At 39.6% G+C, this 17,809-nt stretch overlaps 1 protein-coding gene across 7 annotated transcripts in view; it reads left to right on the forward strand.

The window, feature by feature from the left end:
- Positions 1–17,809, forward strand: part of CCDC141 (coiled-coil domain containing 141) — a 234,603-nt gene that overhangs the window by 149,012 nt on the left and 67,782 nt on the right. For all 7 annotated transcript variants that reach the window (XM_059166907.1, XM_059166908.1, XM_059166910.1 and 4 more), the window contains one exon: positions 4,945–5,117. In XM_059166907.1, the coding sequence (XP_059022890.1) occupies positions 4,945–5,117 (173 nt within the window). The remainder of the gene's footprint in view (positions 1–4,944; positions 5,118–17,809) is intronic.

A 17,809-nucleotide genomic window follows, 5' to 3' on the forward strand; every position in this document is an offset into this window, starting at 1 on the left:
TTCATTTTCCTATCCCCAGCATGTACCAGAGTACATGCTCCATAGAGTTCAATTAATGCTTGTTAAACAAATGAAAGAAAATAGTTGCTTTGCACATTGTAAAGGGACATTTTCCCTTCGGAAATGTTAATATTCCCAAGATTACCCTAAAACTATTTAGGTCAATTTAGATAAAAGAAACCAGAAAGTATAAACAATGACTAGCTGGTTAGAGTTCTACCTATGGGTCTAGTTTATCCATTTCCAAGGTGGGCTTATCTCAGGAAAAAGTAAGAGTTCGTCAGTACATACACTTCCTTCATTCCGTGTTGACAAAATGCATCAGGTACATACCATTTTCAATCCAAAACTCCTTTTCCAGTTTATTTTTCTCTTCAGCTTTTCAGATTGTGAGGTCAAAACCAGTTTTAGGTAGTCATGATTTTACATATGTTTCAACACCACAAAGCCACCTTCTAACCCTTGTGAGGAGGAGGGAGATTTGGGTGGGGCCCAGCAGAGACCCCCCTGGCGAGGCAAGGAATGAGCCTGAGCACCAGCAGGGGGCAGCAAATACTGGGAGCTGAAACTTACGTCACCCTCTGGCTCCTGCCTTTCTGGCATTGCAAGCCTTGGCAGATCTGGTGAGGACCCGGATCAGGCATCAGCTTGCCAAACTGGGAGCCACAGGAGTGGCTGCAGACAGTGGGATCTGGTGCTCTGATGAGAAGCTGAGTTTTGTGTCCTTGGTAAGGGTAAAGGTTCCAACCAAACTCGTTCTCCAGCCTCGGAACTCGTGCAAGGAAAATTTCAAAGTTCTGCAGTGTTTGAGTTTTTTTGTTTTTCGTTTTTAATGTTTTTTTGTTGTTGTTGTTTTGTTTTGGATTCTCTTCAAATAAGTTAGTCTAGAAGCAAACAATACTACTAATTAAGCATCTTGGTGAAACAGAGTGATGATATGATTATCCTGGGTGACTCATGGTTCTTGCTGAACTTTTTAATCTCATAGGTATTTTAAAAAGAGTAAAATGTACCATGCCCTGATACCATCTCTGTTTGATTTGGTCCAGCCTGGATGTTGTACTTTGGATCTTGTACTTAAAATGGTGGGAAAAAATCTTTATCAGCATAAAAAACAAACAAACAGACAAAAAAACCTAAACAACTCCTTAGTCTTCCCAAACCAAGGCAACAAGAGCTAATTGGTCTTCTTGTCTGCCTGAGAACTGGGTGGTACAATATAAAATTGTCAAGAAGAGCTAGAATCTAGAAGGAGAAAATATTATCCTTGTGCTTATATCCTTCTTTTTGTCTCTAGTCATAAAATTTGTATTTGACCAGGTTTGAAGAAAGAGGAGCATGTGAAGAGAAAACTAAAGAGGAAATATTAATTCCAAAGGGATTTCTATGGGGGCCATAGCGTCATTGCCAAAAATAACCTGTTCTATACCGTATGTGAGACAGAGATTCTTTCCAGGCTGCATCCAGTATATCAGGTTCCCTATAGTTATAGTAAATAGAAAGACATTCAGTTCTATTCTGGGTATAGATTAAGTGAGAGCCATGATACTTAGATGCTTTCTGGAACGGGAACATGGATTCTTCATCAAATTTTGCATAGGGATAAGAGAAAGGAGTTTTGCATAGGATTCTGACAATCACAGAATGTATGATATTTTTGAAAGAGGACTCCTCTTAAAATCATTAAATATAACATTTCTGTGGGTTTAGATAATTCCCATTAGGGTTAGGTTAGGATTAAGGATAAAGAATAAGCTCTCTTACTCATCTTATTTGCAAATATATTTGTTGAGCTCATGAAGGAGCGCAACCACTCACCTCTTTTCTTCTGCCATGACTCTATCACGTGTGATACACAGAGCAATTCATAAGTCAGTGCTTTCCAAACACTGTGATCTTTTCGAGAAAAAAAGCTCTAGAAGAAAATTTGGTTATTTTGACATTAAGTTATGTGTTACTTTGGTCCTTGATATACTACCTCCTTCTAGTGACTGTTTAGCCCTTCAATTTATTCCCATATTACTGAGATGTCATACTTCTATGATGACATTCAGGAAGGGGGAGAGTCAGCTCACACATGCACTTTATGCGGCTTTAGAATCTAACTCCTATGAAGATGAGACCAGTGCCCACAGATCAGGGGGTAGCAGCTGTTCCCCGAGGCCACAGGAGGAGAGGCCCAAGCTGGACGAATGACCGGCAGCAGATGGTCCTGTTCCTCTCAGGAGCTTTTCAAATATGTGTCCCATCAAGCTTTAGAGTAATTGCAAGAAAGTATTTCTGAGTACTTACTCCATGTCCATCCGCATGCCCTAACTCATGTTTTTTTTTCCTTCTTTAATTCTCAAAACAACAACAAACATGTATTAAGGTTATAGTGGCTTAATACTAAAACAGAGTGGAGTCAGATGTGTGGAGAAGAAAAAGCACTTTGGAATTCTCTGTTCTTTCAACCATTCCCATGAGGAATTCTGGAGATTATCTTAAGGGAAGAAAGAAGTGAATGCCCGGATATCTACGTATATACCCTTTCCTTTTATTTCATCCTTTAGTTTAGCTCAATGGCTCCCATCCTCATTGGGAATAGTATTACTACAGTCACTAGTTCGCATACACCTAATTTTAAGCATGATTTAAGGGAGGTCATGATAATTTTGACTACACCAGATTTTTGTTTTTGGCACTAACTTTAAAACTAAACTGTGATTAACATGAGACTCCACTTCGTTCAAAAGAAGTGATAAAAATTTAAAATATGAAACAAAATCCCAGAAATAGTGACTATTGCCAAGTGGTATTCCAATGTGTCATGGAAAGATTGGGAAAGAAATTCAAATACTCTTTTCTAGCATCAGCATGTTGACACATTTGGCTCTGTTGCCAAATGCAGAAAAAGAGAGGGGGATCAGATAAGGAAGAATCTTCAGGTTCAACGTTTCTCTAATAAAACTATCTTCCTTTTCCAGTCCTATATAGTGTAAGAGAAACCACTCAGCCTTTCTCCGTATTTTTTCTCGCCTATAAGAAGGAAAGGTAAACACTTATTGATAAAAAGTTAAGTTTTAAAATCTCATGTTTTCCACTGGTGATGAACAGACTTCTTGGAAAAGCTGCTTCTTTCTTAAGCTTCCCCTGGTAATCTTTTGCCACATGGTTCCATGGGCCAGGGGTTAAGAGCCGGAGTCTCAGGACCAGGCAAATTAAGGACAGAGACCAAATCTGCCACTTAGTAGAAGTATTACTTTATGCAATTTATTTAATCTCTCTGAGACTCAGTTTCCCCTGTCATACAATGGAGGTCATTTCTCACTTTCATCTAGGGCCATTCAGGATAATGTGCCTGAAACTCAGCAGATATCCCAAAATGCTTGTTGGCTGAATGGAAGGTAATCATGAAACACAAAGGTACAGACGGAGCACAAGTTAGTTCTCATTAAACTGCAGTTGATATTATTACTTCCTATCATCCAAATAAAGGGGATTGTTTTTGTTTTAAACATTTTTAGTGATCAGGAAGAACAGATTCAGGAGACATGAGGACATTGAAGGGACTACAGAATAACATATAAGTAATGGGAAAACATTGGAGAGACTTCATGTGTTAATTCAAATTTTGTCCGGTTCAGATTCTGACATTAAACTCACTCCCTTAGATGGCAGCCAGCTTCCACACAGCTCTACAGCTGTTGCCTCTTTGGCTTAAACTGTGTTCCCTTCCTCTTCAGGTCTCAGTGGTAACTAGACTCATGAGGCCATCCGCTTTCATTTCTCATAAGTCTTCTGTGGACTCTTCCTACTGCTCCTGGTGGGCCCCTAACAGGCTCACTGGCTTCCAACCCAACAGTCCAGGAAGGCTAGACTTCAAGGCTCCTGCTGACTGTGGTGCCGTCAGGCTTACTGGGATAGGAGTGTTCTCCAGAATGGTATGGAGCATCCCATTGGGTGGCTTCCTCCAGGAGTGCCAAAGGGCAACATGGCAAGAACTCCCTTGCCATGCAGCTTTTCTTCAACCTAATTCAGCTCCTGCTCTCCAGGCCCAAGTTCTGAAATGTGCTCTCAGGACCTAAGAAGACCACTGTACTTTGCTGTCCTTCTGTTTTCCTCATATTACCACAGTCCTCTTTTACTGCCTTCATATCATATTCTCCTTCATCTTAACACCAGCTAAGCCTTAATGGACAAGAAGGATAGCTCCTCTCTACTCTCTGTTAACTCCATAAACTTAATCTCCCATGGTTCGTGGTTGATCTGCTAAATAAAGGACAAAAATAAAGGAATTAAAACAAAAAGAAAAACAAAAAAAACTTATCTTAGGACACTGTCTTGGTTTGCAAGGCAATATTTTTTCTGCACAATCCATTCTGTGTATCAAAATCTAAATATTACCTTGGTCTTAGTCTTTGCACAGCTTCAGAACCAAATTATAATCTTTGTAGACAGATGGATGTCTTGGATGCAACATCAGAGCGTCTTATACTTGGAAAGACAAGGGGTAATTCTTGAATAGTTCTGTATAATGATTCTGGTTCAAAGTACAACTTACTGGGCAATTTCCTTTTAAGAGCATCACAGAGACGTTCAGGTTTTGAAAGTCTGCATAATATTTTAAAAATATATCATCCATTATTTTTATGCAGTACAAAATGTGTGAAACGTAAGCCTGGCTCTTCAAATTCCATGCAGTTGTAACTGTGTTGTATAGACATATTCTCAATGTAAACTCTTTTGGTAACTTCATGGTGTTGACATTTATCTATGTTGAGCTAAACTATGATCAGTTTTCCTAAATGAAGCCTTAAAACTACACAGCTGTTTTCTCAGACTAAGATTGTTGGTTTTGGTTATGATCAAACTAATAAATGGAATAGGCTGGTATTTCATGTACACATTGATATAGATTTTAAGCTAGAAAAGCAGAAAATGAAAGTATGTTTTTTTTGGCAGGCATTTGATGTACTTGGGAGAGTCGAAGCTTACCTTAAGCTCCTTAAATCAGAGGGTTTAAGTCTGCCTGTCTTGGCAGCGAGGCATGAGGAATTACACAGAGAAATTAAAGACTGCACAGCTGATGCTTTGCAAAAGGGACAAGCCTTAATCAGCCAAGTAGACTCCTGTAGGTGAGTAAGCCTATTTCTTCCTCAGTGTAACCAGCTTTTTTACAGTTTCCACAACCTGTTAAAAAAATAATAATAAGTTGCACAATTTTTTTTCCTGCTTCTGATGTCTTGCTGCATTATGACATGGCTTAAAAGGATCTACTGAATTTTGGTCACCAGTGATTCTGAACACAGCATTGCTCATCCAGAAGTGAGTCCATATTCTGAGTTTGAGTACCCAAAGATGCGAAAGCAAAAGCTTTTTTTTTTTTTTTTTTTTTTTTCCTCTATGAGTTTCTGAGGTGGGGGGAATGAAAGGACAAAAGAAAAAAACAGAGCTTAATTCTCAGTGCTTTTCATAGCCCAGCACTTCAGTGGGGTTTCTTTCTCCCTTTTAATTCATGAGTGTTGAGGCTACCCTGTTCCTTTTTTCCTTTCTGGAAAAAAAAAAACAAAAACAAAACCTAAATTCCCTTTCATTTATGACCTTGGTGGCTCACCCAGTAAAAGCCTAAATAAAAGGTCCTAATAACAATAGCTCACTTTTTAAAAAATTAAGAGTCCACCATGTCTGAGGCACTGTGCCAGCAGGCTTAGGAACATTCTGTCATTAATCCTCACAGCAACTCTACAAGACACACAAGAATTGACCCCATTTTCCAGGAGGGAGTTTGTCCTCCCAATGGATGCCTGAACCCACGGATAGGACCAAATCCCCCGCCCCCCACCCCCACACTATGTTTCTTTCCCATACACACACACATGATAAAGTTTATTTTATAAATTAAGCATAGTAAGAGATTGAAGTGATCAGTAATAATTAAATAGAACAACTGTAACAATACACTGTAATGAAAGTTATGTTAATGTGATTTCTCTCTCATTCTCAAAATATCTTATTATAGTGTATTCACCTTTCTTGTTGCGATGATGTGAGATGATAAATGCCTGCATGGTGAGATGAAGGGAGGTGCATGACGGAGGCATTGTCACATAGTGTTGGGCTGCTCCTGACCTTCTGATGATATGTCAGGAGGAGGATCATCTTCTGGACCATGGTTGATCATGGGTAACTGAAACCACAGAAATTAAAAAAAAAAAACCCTGCAGATAAGAAAGGGACCATTGAGCTATGAATGTTCTCCTTTATAAATAACTGAGACACAGAGAGACCAAGTAACTCGCAAAAGGTCACACAGCCAGTTAGTGGCAGAGTCCAGGTTTGAAAGCAAGTACATGGGCCCTAGACTGCATGTTCTTAACTAGCGTGCTAGGACAAGTTGTTTTTATGAGCACATTTGGTGAGTGTATCAGCAGTGGGTTTAGATCTGGGTGGAAATGAGGAGAGAGAAGGACCTTAAGAAACGGAAAGAGGATGCAGTGGGAACATATGAGAAAGAATAGGATTGGAAGAGAAAAGGGAGATGCTGGGGCAGATGGTAGAACATATATTATCTAGGAAGAAATGAAGGTGGGGCTTACATTTTAACAGAAGGAGCCAAAGAGATTTGTGCAAATAAGATAGACCCATATTTATCCTCCATATCAGCAATCTTCTTGAAACTCAAAAACATTAAATTTGAAGAATAATAAAATAGGTCAAATGTGGTAAAATTACTTTACTTCTCTTTATTTATTTTACTCTCTTAAAAGACTCTGTTTCTCTTTAAATCTTCATCCTGGTCTATTTTAGATGTGTTAAAAAGTGTTGATTTGAGGGCGCCTGGGTGGCTCAGTGGGTTAGGCCGCTGCCTTCGGCTCAGGTCATGATCTCGGGGTCCTGGGATCGAGTCCCACATCGGGCTCTCTGCTCAGCAGGGAGCCTGCTTCCCTCTCTCTCTCTCTCTCTGCCTGCCTCTCCGTCTACTTGTGATTTCTCTCTGTCAAATAAATAAATAAAATCTTTAAAAAAAAAAAAAAGTGTTGATTTGATAAGTTTGGGTTTAGGGAACTTTCTTTTCAGAAGACAGTCTGCATCTGGACAGAGATATTTAGCCAGGGCTTGTAATGGTTGCTATGGGACTCTAAAGCCAAGATCAGAAATAATCCAGGGTCTTCCAACAGGAGCCAAACAGCTGAAGCTATGAGAAGGGCAAATGCTTCTCCCTTTTTGAAAACTAACAACTGTAGCTAACAACTAAGTTTCTTGACTTTCACTCCAAGCCATACATCAGGTAATGGTGTGTTGGCTGCTCCAGGAGCCCCAGCACACCCATGTTGGGCCCCAAGTGTGGGCACTCTCCTTTCTCCTCTCTCCTGCTTAAAGGTCCATGTGTCTTGCACCATGCAGAGGCTCCTGCGGATGCCTGGACTCAAAGTACATGTAGACGCTGAGCTGAGTCATGATGATTGGATTAAGTTGGTGAGGTCTCCAGTTGGAATTTGGGGAGTGGTCCTCTGTCAGTTTTGCAAGTGAGCCTCAAAGCACAGACACTCCATTCAGGATACTTTTGTGGTACTTTCCTTGCCTTTGGGCGGTTTCCTTTCATGCATGGGTAGATCAGGAGGCAGCCCAAGACCCTTCCCTAGAGCCCTGAAGTCTGTCTTTGGTACACTGCCCTAGAAATTCCAGGTGTCTCAGCCTCCCAAAGCATGAGCCCTGTCTCCTCAACCCAGCAAGATTTCGGGGCTCCCTTTGGTTCCACCTCCCCGAGCTTTGGTCTGGAAACTGCCTCTCAGGCAGTAAGCTGATGTTGTCCAGTGTCTGAGAACGATTGTTTCATATACTTTGTCTATTCTTCTACTCGTTCAGGCATGAGGGTAAATCTAGTCCCTGCTCCTGGCCAGAAACTGAAAAAAGTTCTGAAAGAAACCGAAGTTCGCTATTCAGTGTTGATGCTTAGCTCCCAGAGTTGGAAAGCTAGTCACAGTTTATCATTCTTAAGCTTTATCCTGTTTGATCTAATTGGTAATGTTTCATCTTCAGTACTTAAATATAAGAGGGGAAATGCTTATATTTTATATTATATTCTATATTCAGGGCTTTCGTGACTGCTTTTGGCCACCCACTTGGTCATGGTCGATATGTTTATTTACTTAGCTAGTTTCATTCTTTGTGTCTTCTTTCTAGGCTTAATTTATACATATGTATATATGTTGTTTTATGAAAGAGCATCTACAGTTCTTTTCTTTAGGCTGCAGACTAGGTCTTAACAGAAGCAATAGTTAGGAATGGTTTCAAGAAACTTGAATTAAAATTGTTAGGTAACTATATTTAAAAAATAATACTTATTGTCAGTATAGTTTCTGTCAACGTCCTAGATATACGAGCTTCCATAGTAGTTCCAAGGTGTTTGGTTGCCCCAAGATTTCACAGTATTTTACAAATCAATACTATTTTTCCATTTTGTGGGAAGAACTGAAGGTAAAGTGAAATTGTTACCTGGCAAAGGACATTTTTGATTCAGAAGGTAGACGTAAAATAGAAATCCATTAAAAACTGAATTGAAATGCATTAGAATCTCGGTGACAAACTAAAGCCACACATAGCTAAGGACCTCAATCCCACGCATTACATTTGAGACTTGCTTCCTTTCCTCATCTAATGACTTATCTGTACAACGGTGTGGGTCACCACCACAGGAGGGAAGCAGAACCTAAGAAGGAGATTTCAAGTTGCTGACACTGCTGGAGTGAAGGTGGAATTTAGAACATTGGCAGTGAGGATAAACATGTCCCTGAACATTGCAGTGGCGTCCTAGGCTTCTGAATGTCAGCCACATTGCGAGGATACAAATGACTAAGGTCCCCATTATCAGACATTTGAAAACTGGTGTCGATAAGAAACTTAAGATTTAGATCCAAAAGAGTTCCATTTCATGCATTCTTAGGACCAAAACAATGCTATGACTTTTAAACTTAATTTTTCTGAACCTGTTTTCTCATCTGTAAAATGGAGGGTTTTTTGTTTTTGTTTTGTTTTGTTTTGTTTTTTAAATCAAATGAAACCACTACTCTTAGCAATTAGTTTACTTTTTTTTTAACCTTCCCTACAAAGGACTTTAAAAGCAAAATGCAAAGAGTCACATGGTTGTTTCAATTAATCACAATAGAGCTGCACCACATTCTATTCATTTTCACAAACTAGGGAAGGTTGTATTTGAAATAGGGGAGATAAGCATTTATTTTAAGGTAAAAAAAGGGCAAAATTTAGTATTGGGGCATACGGGAATTTCAGAGGCGTTTAGATCTTTTTTTTTCCTTGTTAGTCAACAAAATAGGACTTCAGAAGTTCACATCTATCTGAAACAATGTTTCCCAGTAAATCTGAGACCTTCGTTGTTACTTTTCTGTAACTATTGCCTTATTAGGAACAGATCCACACTGTTTTTCTATCCTGGAATAAAAAACTTTTGAGGTTGGAGCAATCTCACAAAATAAATAATGGTTGTTTACGTGTTTCCTTGCTTTTCTATTTTCTCCCTGTAAGCAGGGGATAATTCTGAGTCATTGCTAAATAATTCATCATCTTTTCAAAGTATAATATCTGTCATCTAACCTAACTCCACTTTAATTTTAAAGATGTTTTTGGGCATTCATTTGCACTTAATTATTACACAAGTTACTCCATCTGATAATGGTCAAACTTAGATTTATAATGACATTACAGTTCCTGGCTTCCAGCGCTCCCTCACCACTTCCGAAGGTCCGCTTGGCATCATCCTTGAGCAGCACGTCTGAAGACAGGCCAATGTATTCCTTCAACCACAGGAAGCTGTGGTGATTGGAAATCCTGGGTTGGAGACTTTGTACGAGGGTGAAGTTTTCCATAATTGGACAAAATCAAGGAACCTCCTCATTTCTCTCTGGGTAGCTAAAAATACAGAACTAAAAAACATACAATGCCATCTTGTGCAATATCCATTCAACTTTTTCTGTTTGCTAAAATTAATTTAAGATTTATAAACAAACTTGCTTCAGTGTTGACTCAATTTCTGTCTTTGCATCAAAGACTGGACTAGTTTTCATTTTACCATTTTTTGGTGAATTTAAGCTAACAAACCTCATCCTGACTGATAGTTGGCTGTCGTTTAACCTTTATTGTCTGTTTTGATCTAATACGTATTATTACTTACTTAATGTCAATCTTTATATTTTTATATTTTATAAAGAAATAAAAACAGGGTTAATTGGGATTCTTGTATTCTCTTTTCACAATTTTCGTTTATGTTGGCTACCACCACTTCTGTTGTTTGATATGGTAAATGGTAATGTACTTTAGACAGAACATATTCATTTATTTATTCATTTACGTAGTCCAAAAAATATTATTGAGCATCTTTTATAAATCAGGTGTTCCCATGCATCTGATGTAGTAGGGGAAGCATCTGCCCTCACACTGTTTATATCCTAGTGGAGAGAAACAGCCACCCAACAGCTAAATCAGGAAATGAGATGCTTGTGCGCAGCAATGAGTACTATAAATTGAAGTGGGGTAGAGAGTGACTCTGGGGAGGGGGCCACTGTGGACGTTGTAGTCAGCGAAAGCTTCTTCAAGGAGAAGGAGCTACCATGCACATAGCTGGGAGATGAGTAGACCCAGAACAACAGCAAAGATGTAACAGAAAGGAGTGCAGGGTGGCTGGAGGAGAAGGTGACAGGAGAGAGGAGCGGAAGACAAGATCGAGTAGGTGCAGGTTGGACTATTTAAACACTCATTGGCAAAAATGGCAAACACGCGTGCTTTACGTACATTAAAATACTGTCGTCCTTAAAACGACCCTGTCCTATGGGTACTACTATTATCCTTGCCTCTGTTTTGCAGATGAGGAAGCTAGGGCACAGAGAGGTTCAATCACTTTCCCTGCTACCTGTCACAGGGTAAAGTGAGTCCTGGAATGCAGGTCTGATACACTATATTAGCTGGCTAGCTCTCTGTCTATTCCTTTCATTCCGCTTTAATCAATAACAAGGTCACATGGATTCTCTTTTTTTCTTTTAAACTCTGGCACACTTAAAGTGTACTCTATCTGTAAGAGTCACTCAAGTCTCCCCTTCCCTGCAAATTTTTTCTTTCTTTTAGTTTATTTAAAAAGTTACTGAACCTATGAATAAGCATCACAAGTGACATACCAGCACCAGGCTTCAAGGGTAGTCAAAGATATATAAACCTGGCCCCGAATCTCCAGAACCTTCCTAACGGCTACTCAAGGAATGACAAAACAAGGGGGTGTGCTCTCGGCATGAGGAAGCCATGGGGGCAGTGGGTGTTGAGGCCACCCCTTCACAGAAGGGAGACACAGTCCCTAGCTTCTATGATCAGGAGAGGTCAAATGAAGGACTTAAGAAGGCCATTGTTGAGTTGAATAATCTAAGTTGGATGAAGGCTCTACATCTAGCCAAGATGAATAGAATCAATAACTACCATAGAATAGTTTTGAATTCCTTTGTATTGGTCAGCTCTATCTCATGGATTCTGTGGTGTTCTGAATCATTCCCTAGTTGTTCGACTTGTAACAATGTCCCCTCTTCTTCTAACTCATGACATTGTTTTGAGATCAGCCTTCAAGCTCAACCAGGTGGGAAGCCTTTTTTTATGTTTCTTATCTTAGTATTTATAAAGTAGCAGCTTGATTTGAAATGAGATGGTGCTGGTACAATATGAAAAGAAAGCTTTTATCATAGTGAAAATATTTTTAAAAGATCCTATTTGAAAAACAAACAGAAACAATCTCCACCCTCCAACAAAACAAAGAAACGAAGACAGAAATTTCCTTTGCCTGATAGAGTTATCTATGGTTGCATAATGGAGTTCTGCTGGGCATTTAAGGACTTAAAATAACTTAAAAAAAAAAAAAAGTGGGACGCCCAGGTGGCTCAATGGGTTAAAGCCTCTGCCTTTGGCTCAGGTCATGATCCCAGGGTCCTGGGATCAAGCCCCACATCAGCTCTCTGCTTGGCAGGGAGCCTGCTTCCTTCCCCCTCTCTGCCTGCCTCTCTGCCTACTTGTGCTCTCTGTCTGTCAAATAAATAAATAAATCTTTTAAATAAAAAAAAAAGTTTGAAAATGCATTTAGAGGGTAAATGTCAGATACCAAATTTTAGGATATTACAAAGTCAACTCAGCCACTTTTCAAATATTTTCAAGTGTATATTGTTGTTCTTTTTAGAGATTGAGTAAATGTCCTAACTACAATCTGAGCCTGGTAACATTGTACAGGCTTTTATAATTCTGAAACTGTTAGTATGGAAAACATGCCAAGTTCAGACTTTCCCTTAAAACTAGGTTCTTGTGAAATATCCAGGAGTCACGCACTCCAATGTGAATGTATTCATTTATGATGTTGATTATGTGAAGTAGAAAGCATCCCAGAGTAAGAAAGATCTGGAGCTGAGTCTGGAGAGGAAGGCTGACTTTAGGGGTAGAAATCTGTGCACTGGATGACTCTAGAGGAGTTCTCTCCATTAGAGAGAAAAACTAACAAACAAAAAACCAGAGAAGAGAGAGGGAGAGGAGTGGGCCTATTTATGAATAAAATGCTCATCACAGTGCTGTTTATAATAGTGCAAACCTGAAAGCCACCTAAATAGTCCCCCCAAATAGGGAAATGTTTGAATAGTTTCAAGGAAGACACATTGTGGAATATTCTAAGCCAATATGAAAAGTGTGTTTCTGAGGATTCTTTGAAGACACAGCATCCTGACCATATAACGTGAGGATCCAAATTGTATAGATAGCATCATTCTAACTTTGGAGGAAGAAAAGGACTGCAAAGAGAAAAACTTTTTTGGAAGGAATACATTAAAATGTAATTTTATATTTTCCATATTATCTTTAAAGAGAATATTGGTCTGTTTAGTTCTTCTGTGTCCCTTTTATCTGAGGATTTCTGTCACCAATCATGGAAGATTTTCAGGGATTACGTCTTTAAATATTGATTTTCCGTTTTTCTCTCTTTTCTCTTCTTCTTTAACTCCTGGTAGAGATTGTTGGAGCGTCTGGGTCTGCCTCCCAGAACTCTGAACTGCCTTCCTGACTGTCATTCCATCAGCTCTTTGCCCTGTTCCCTCAGGGAGTCCCTCACACTGGTTTTCTCTTTGGTTGATTTTTTTTTTCCCCCTAGCTTTCACAACCATATTGATTTCATTTTTGAGATTTCTAACTCATTTTTTATATCTATTTTTGTTTTATTTCTGACTGTCTTTGTTTCAGAGTTTCTTTTTCTTTGATGATGGGTGTTGGGTTTTTTTCTTTGTCTTTCTAATGATCTCAGGTGTGTTTATGTGAAGGTCATTTCAGATTGTTCCACTTGGCTTTCGGCTTTATTTTGTTTCAGGTAGAGGACATTTATCTCCGGATTGTTGACTTGTCTTTTGTTAGGATGTATATGCCTTGTGTGTTTTGAAATTCTAGGTGGCACTCTCAACTGGAGTGGGAGATGCTTGTTCTTTGCTTATTTTCTCTGCTTTGTACTCTGCTCTTGGCTCTTTCCTCCTTACCGACTTTGACAGGACTTCCCTCTGAATTCCATGTTCCATGAACTCCATCCAGTTTGTATTGTCTGGTCAGGGTTACTCATGGAGGTGCTGTGGCTCCCAGAGATGCAGCAGGCGGTGGGGCTGGTTCTCCACTGATCAGACCCATCTCCTTGATGGGTCTGATTTCTTGGCCCCTGCACCAGTTGGAGATAGTGTTTTCCAACCTCCTTTTACAAGGAGGGAGAATGCCCTCCCTGTTACTGACTTCAGGTAGAATCCTGGCTATGGTAACCCGTTGCACAGGACAGATTTTCCTGTGGAGCTTGTAGCTATCTCTGCCATGCATCTGGACTAGAGCCCAGGACACCCGTAGCTTCAACCCCACTTACTACTTTTTTGGTGGTGAGGCATTCACAACATAACTTAAGTCAGAGGGAAAAAATGTTAAAAACATGCATTTCACTTTTACAGTATGAGTGGCACTTTTTTTAAAAGTAGGGATGAAAACTAGACAGTAGCCATTATTTCCTCCAAAATAAAGATCATAAACATGAAGGGACACTGTTTGGGTCCCTGTCAAAAGAAGCAGCAAGCTGAAGATAAAGAAAAAAAATTTTTTTTTCCATTTTCAGAGTCTGATGTGTTCATAGACCAAAAGAAAACTATGATCAGCTGATTCCTTCGGATGAGAGAGTAAGCTGTCAAGTGCTTACCATCTGGTTCAGCTCCTAATCCAGATGGGCTGCCAATAGTAATTTATGAAAGGTTTGAAAGCAACTTGCTGTCCTCCGGAAAGAATCATTAGAACACATTAACATTGGGATTTGCTCCCTTCCCCCAGCCTCAATTTGCAACAGATGCAGAAATGGGGCAACTGCTTCTGTTCAACAAATAGAACCGTCTATTTTTGAGCCAGGAGTCAATATGTCTCTGCTCTTTAGAAAAAAAAAAAAAAAAAGTCAAGCATTTTTCTTCCCCCTTCCCTCTCCTCTAACTGGTTCAGTGAATAGGGGAGAAAATGCTCCACGATGGAGTTTCTGACAAATGTCTGAAGAAGCCCACACAGTCTGTCATTTCTGAGTATCTGTGATGCTTGGGAAAGTCAAAGTCCACATCAGGAATAATCTAGTGTACTTCATGTCCATGCCACAAACAGGTACCCTCTAATCCATTCTTACAGAGAAAACCTAAAGGTCAATCAATGTATGCAGTGCAGATTGTAGAGCCACAGTTTGCTAGACTCAGAAGTCCGCTCTTAGTCTTTCTCCCACCCAGTGAGGTGGTACGTGAGCAGGTGGCCTCAGAGTGAGCGCGACATGACAGGGCACTTCTTCCAACCAAGTTCTGTTACCTGCCCCCCCACCCCCGTTCTTGCCCTATCATTCAGTACCACTCCTGGGAAGGAATAAGACTCATTCCTGAGTGACTGATGGAATTCTAGTAATTTATTTTCAGTTCATGTAAGAATTGCTGGCAGAGAATGAGATCATATTTTTCCTTTGATCAAACCATCTGCTTTTCAGGCTCTGAGAAAATTGCCAATATGCATGCTATGCATGTTTTAAAATGTTCTGGAATGTTCAAAAGAAAAGTCTAGAATTAGTGTTTAATGTTTCTAACTGAAACTAATCAGAGCTGGTTGTAACCTGCTCATTAGGTTCTTTAGGAAGAAAGAACTGAGGGAAGAAGGGAGTGGCCCTGGGGTTAGAGGTATGACAGACATATGCCCATTGGGAATCAAGGAGAGGAAAGAGATTACTGCCTGCTCAGACACATGATCTAGCTGACAGCAGGAAAGGAAAACCAGAGCTGGCTGTGGTAAGCAAGGTAATTCAGAACTCCTCGTACCTAGGAAGGGGTCTAAGCCACAAGTAAGAGTGTAGAGCATACCCTGGACAGTCAATAACGCACAGCCAAACAAGGCCATTCAGGAAGCCCCCTGAGGCGTTAAATAGAGGAAGTCACTCAACCTAATGATAAATATCAAATATCCAATAACAGATCTGTCACTGGATAGCTTAAAACTTCTGTAAGTAAGCAAAGAGCAAAGTCATCGTTGTTTAAAAACTATTGGACACTTTACTAGTGATAGATTTTTAAAGATTTTTATTTATTTATTTGACAGACAGAGATCACAAGTAGGCAGAGAGCCAGGCAGAGAGAGGGGGGAAAGCAGACTCCCCGCTGAACAGAGAGCCCAATGCGGAACTCAATTCCAGGACCCTGGGATCATGACCTGAGCCAAAGGCAGAGGCTTTAATCCACTGAGTCACCCAGGCGCCCCACTAGTGACATTTTTATACAGTAAGTCTCTGCGTATGTTCTTCTTCTTAAATCTATATCTTCTTTTCCCTTAAATTTTAATTAAAGTATATTTTATTTAGTTTGAAAATGCATTGATCCACTAACAAGTCTATGTGCTCAGGGCTACAGAGGATATATGGATGAAAAGCATGTGGTCCTTTCCCTTAAAGAATTTATGATGTGTGGCACTTGGATGGCTCAGGGGATTAAGCACCTGACTCTTGATTTCGGCTGGGATCATGATCTCAGCGTTGTGAGATTAAGCCCTGCATTGGGGTCCATTATCCTCTTTTTCCCTCACCCTATGCCTCTCCAGTGCCCCCTAAAACAAAAACAAAAACAAAAAAACACAACAAAAAAAGAATTTACAATGAGATATATATGATAAGGCACAGATCCCCACAAAATGAGACCCAACCTCCTGGGTCATTGAAAAATTGAAAAGGAATCATCCTTCCAAAAACAGAGAGATTGAATTTGCTTGGTTGTAATTCATCTAAATTAAAAATTGTATGTTGCTATAAAGCAGTATTTTTACAAAAGGAATGCTTGATTTGGTTTTGTTTCCCCATTACTTTTCTCTGCCTGAAGGGTCCTTTAAAACATGAACTTGGACAAGTATCCCTCTAGTGGCCACTTTGCAAACTACAGGCAGATATTGCTTTAGAGAAGCCAGCCAAAGTCAAAAGTCAAAGTCAAAGTCAAAAGCCAGGCCCGGTAATCCTGTTCCATTAACAGTCAGCTCCAGTGAAGGTGAAACCTTAGAGGACGAATACCCTCTCATCCCTTCATGAATCAAGAGTGTGGACTCTGAGCTCAGATGAACAGGTTCAAATCCCAGGTCTGCTACTTAGTAATGGTGACCCGGGCAAGTTACTGAGCTTTTCCGTGCCTCAGTTTACTCATCTGCAAAATGGAGATAACAATTACACCCAGATGATAGGGTAGTAATGAGAATTAGAAAAGAGACTATTTAAAACATTAAAAATGCTGCCTTGCCACCGCAGCACAGTCATTGTTTTTAGAAAACGTTTACTTTCCCTAACTGCTCTCTGTATCTTCTTTCCACATTGCGCTTCACTTTCTTTGTTACTGGACTTTCTCATTCCAGAGTTGCATATTCTACAGAGAACTTGGAACTTATAATACATAAAACAACTGGACTTCTAAGTGCTTTTTTAGTATATAATGTCCCAAAGTCTAAAACCTAACCAAAACACAGTTGGTATTACCAGTACACAGTTTTTATTTACAAAATTTGTGGACTTCAGTATCACTAGAATTATTTCTATAAAACCCTCCTGATTTCTTGATTATACTCTTCACTGTCCCTGAGATATTAAAATGCAAAACTAATTGTTTTAAGTATAGCATCTGTGGAGCATTGTGTGTCAGGAATAAGATTCCTCGCGGTAGTTTCCTTTTCTTCCCCAGTTAAACTTCTCTAGGGTTCCAGTAGTACCCGCAGGACACACACGAATCCCACGCACATCCAACAAGATTATCAAGTTGCCTGATGAACTCTCACCCTTTTGGCAGCTTTATTGTCATTCCTGTGAAGTTACTTTACCTCTCAGTCATATGGGATCTTGTCCTCATTTCATTACTAATTAAATTCATTTTTACAGAGTCATAAATTAATTATTTGAGGTAAAATTACTGAAATCTATACCTCACTCCAAGATCTTTTTTTTACCTCTGGGTAATTAAATTTCAGAGTTATCATGTTAATCTTTATTAGTGTTTGAGGAAATGACTGACGTAAAATAAAAGGCTTCAATTTCTTATGTAGTAGGAGAGGCTCTGTCTTAGGGGTAGGTGGACAAATTAAAAGGTGCTCCTTCCAACAGCAGCCTCCCTTCATTGTCTTGCATGGCCGATGGGCCTACATTGGACATGGGTAGGAAACTTGCTAATTTATCTTTAGACCAGAGCAAATGGGATCTGACTCTAAGGTCATTTGTTGTTCTAAAGGCATGTGCATTTTATGA

This window comes from Mustela lutreola, chromosome 3 (genome assembly GCF_030435805.1).
Source record: "Mustela lutreola isolate mMusLut2 chromosome 3, mMusLut2.pri, whole genome shotgun sequence".
Taxonomy (NCBI): Eukaryota; Metazoa; Chordata; class Mammalia; order Carnivora; family Mustelidae; genus Mustela; species Mustela lutreola.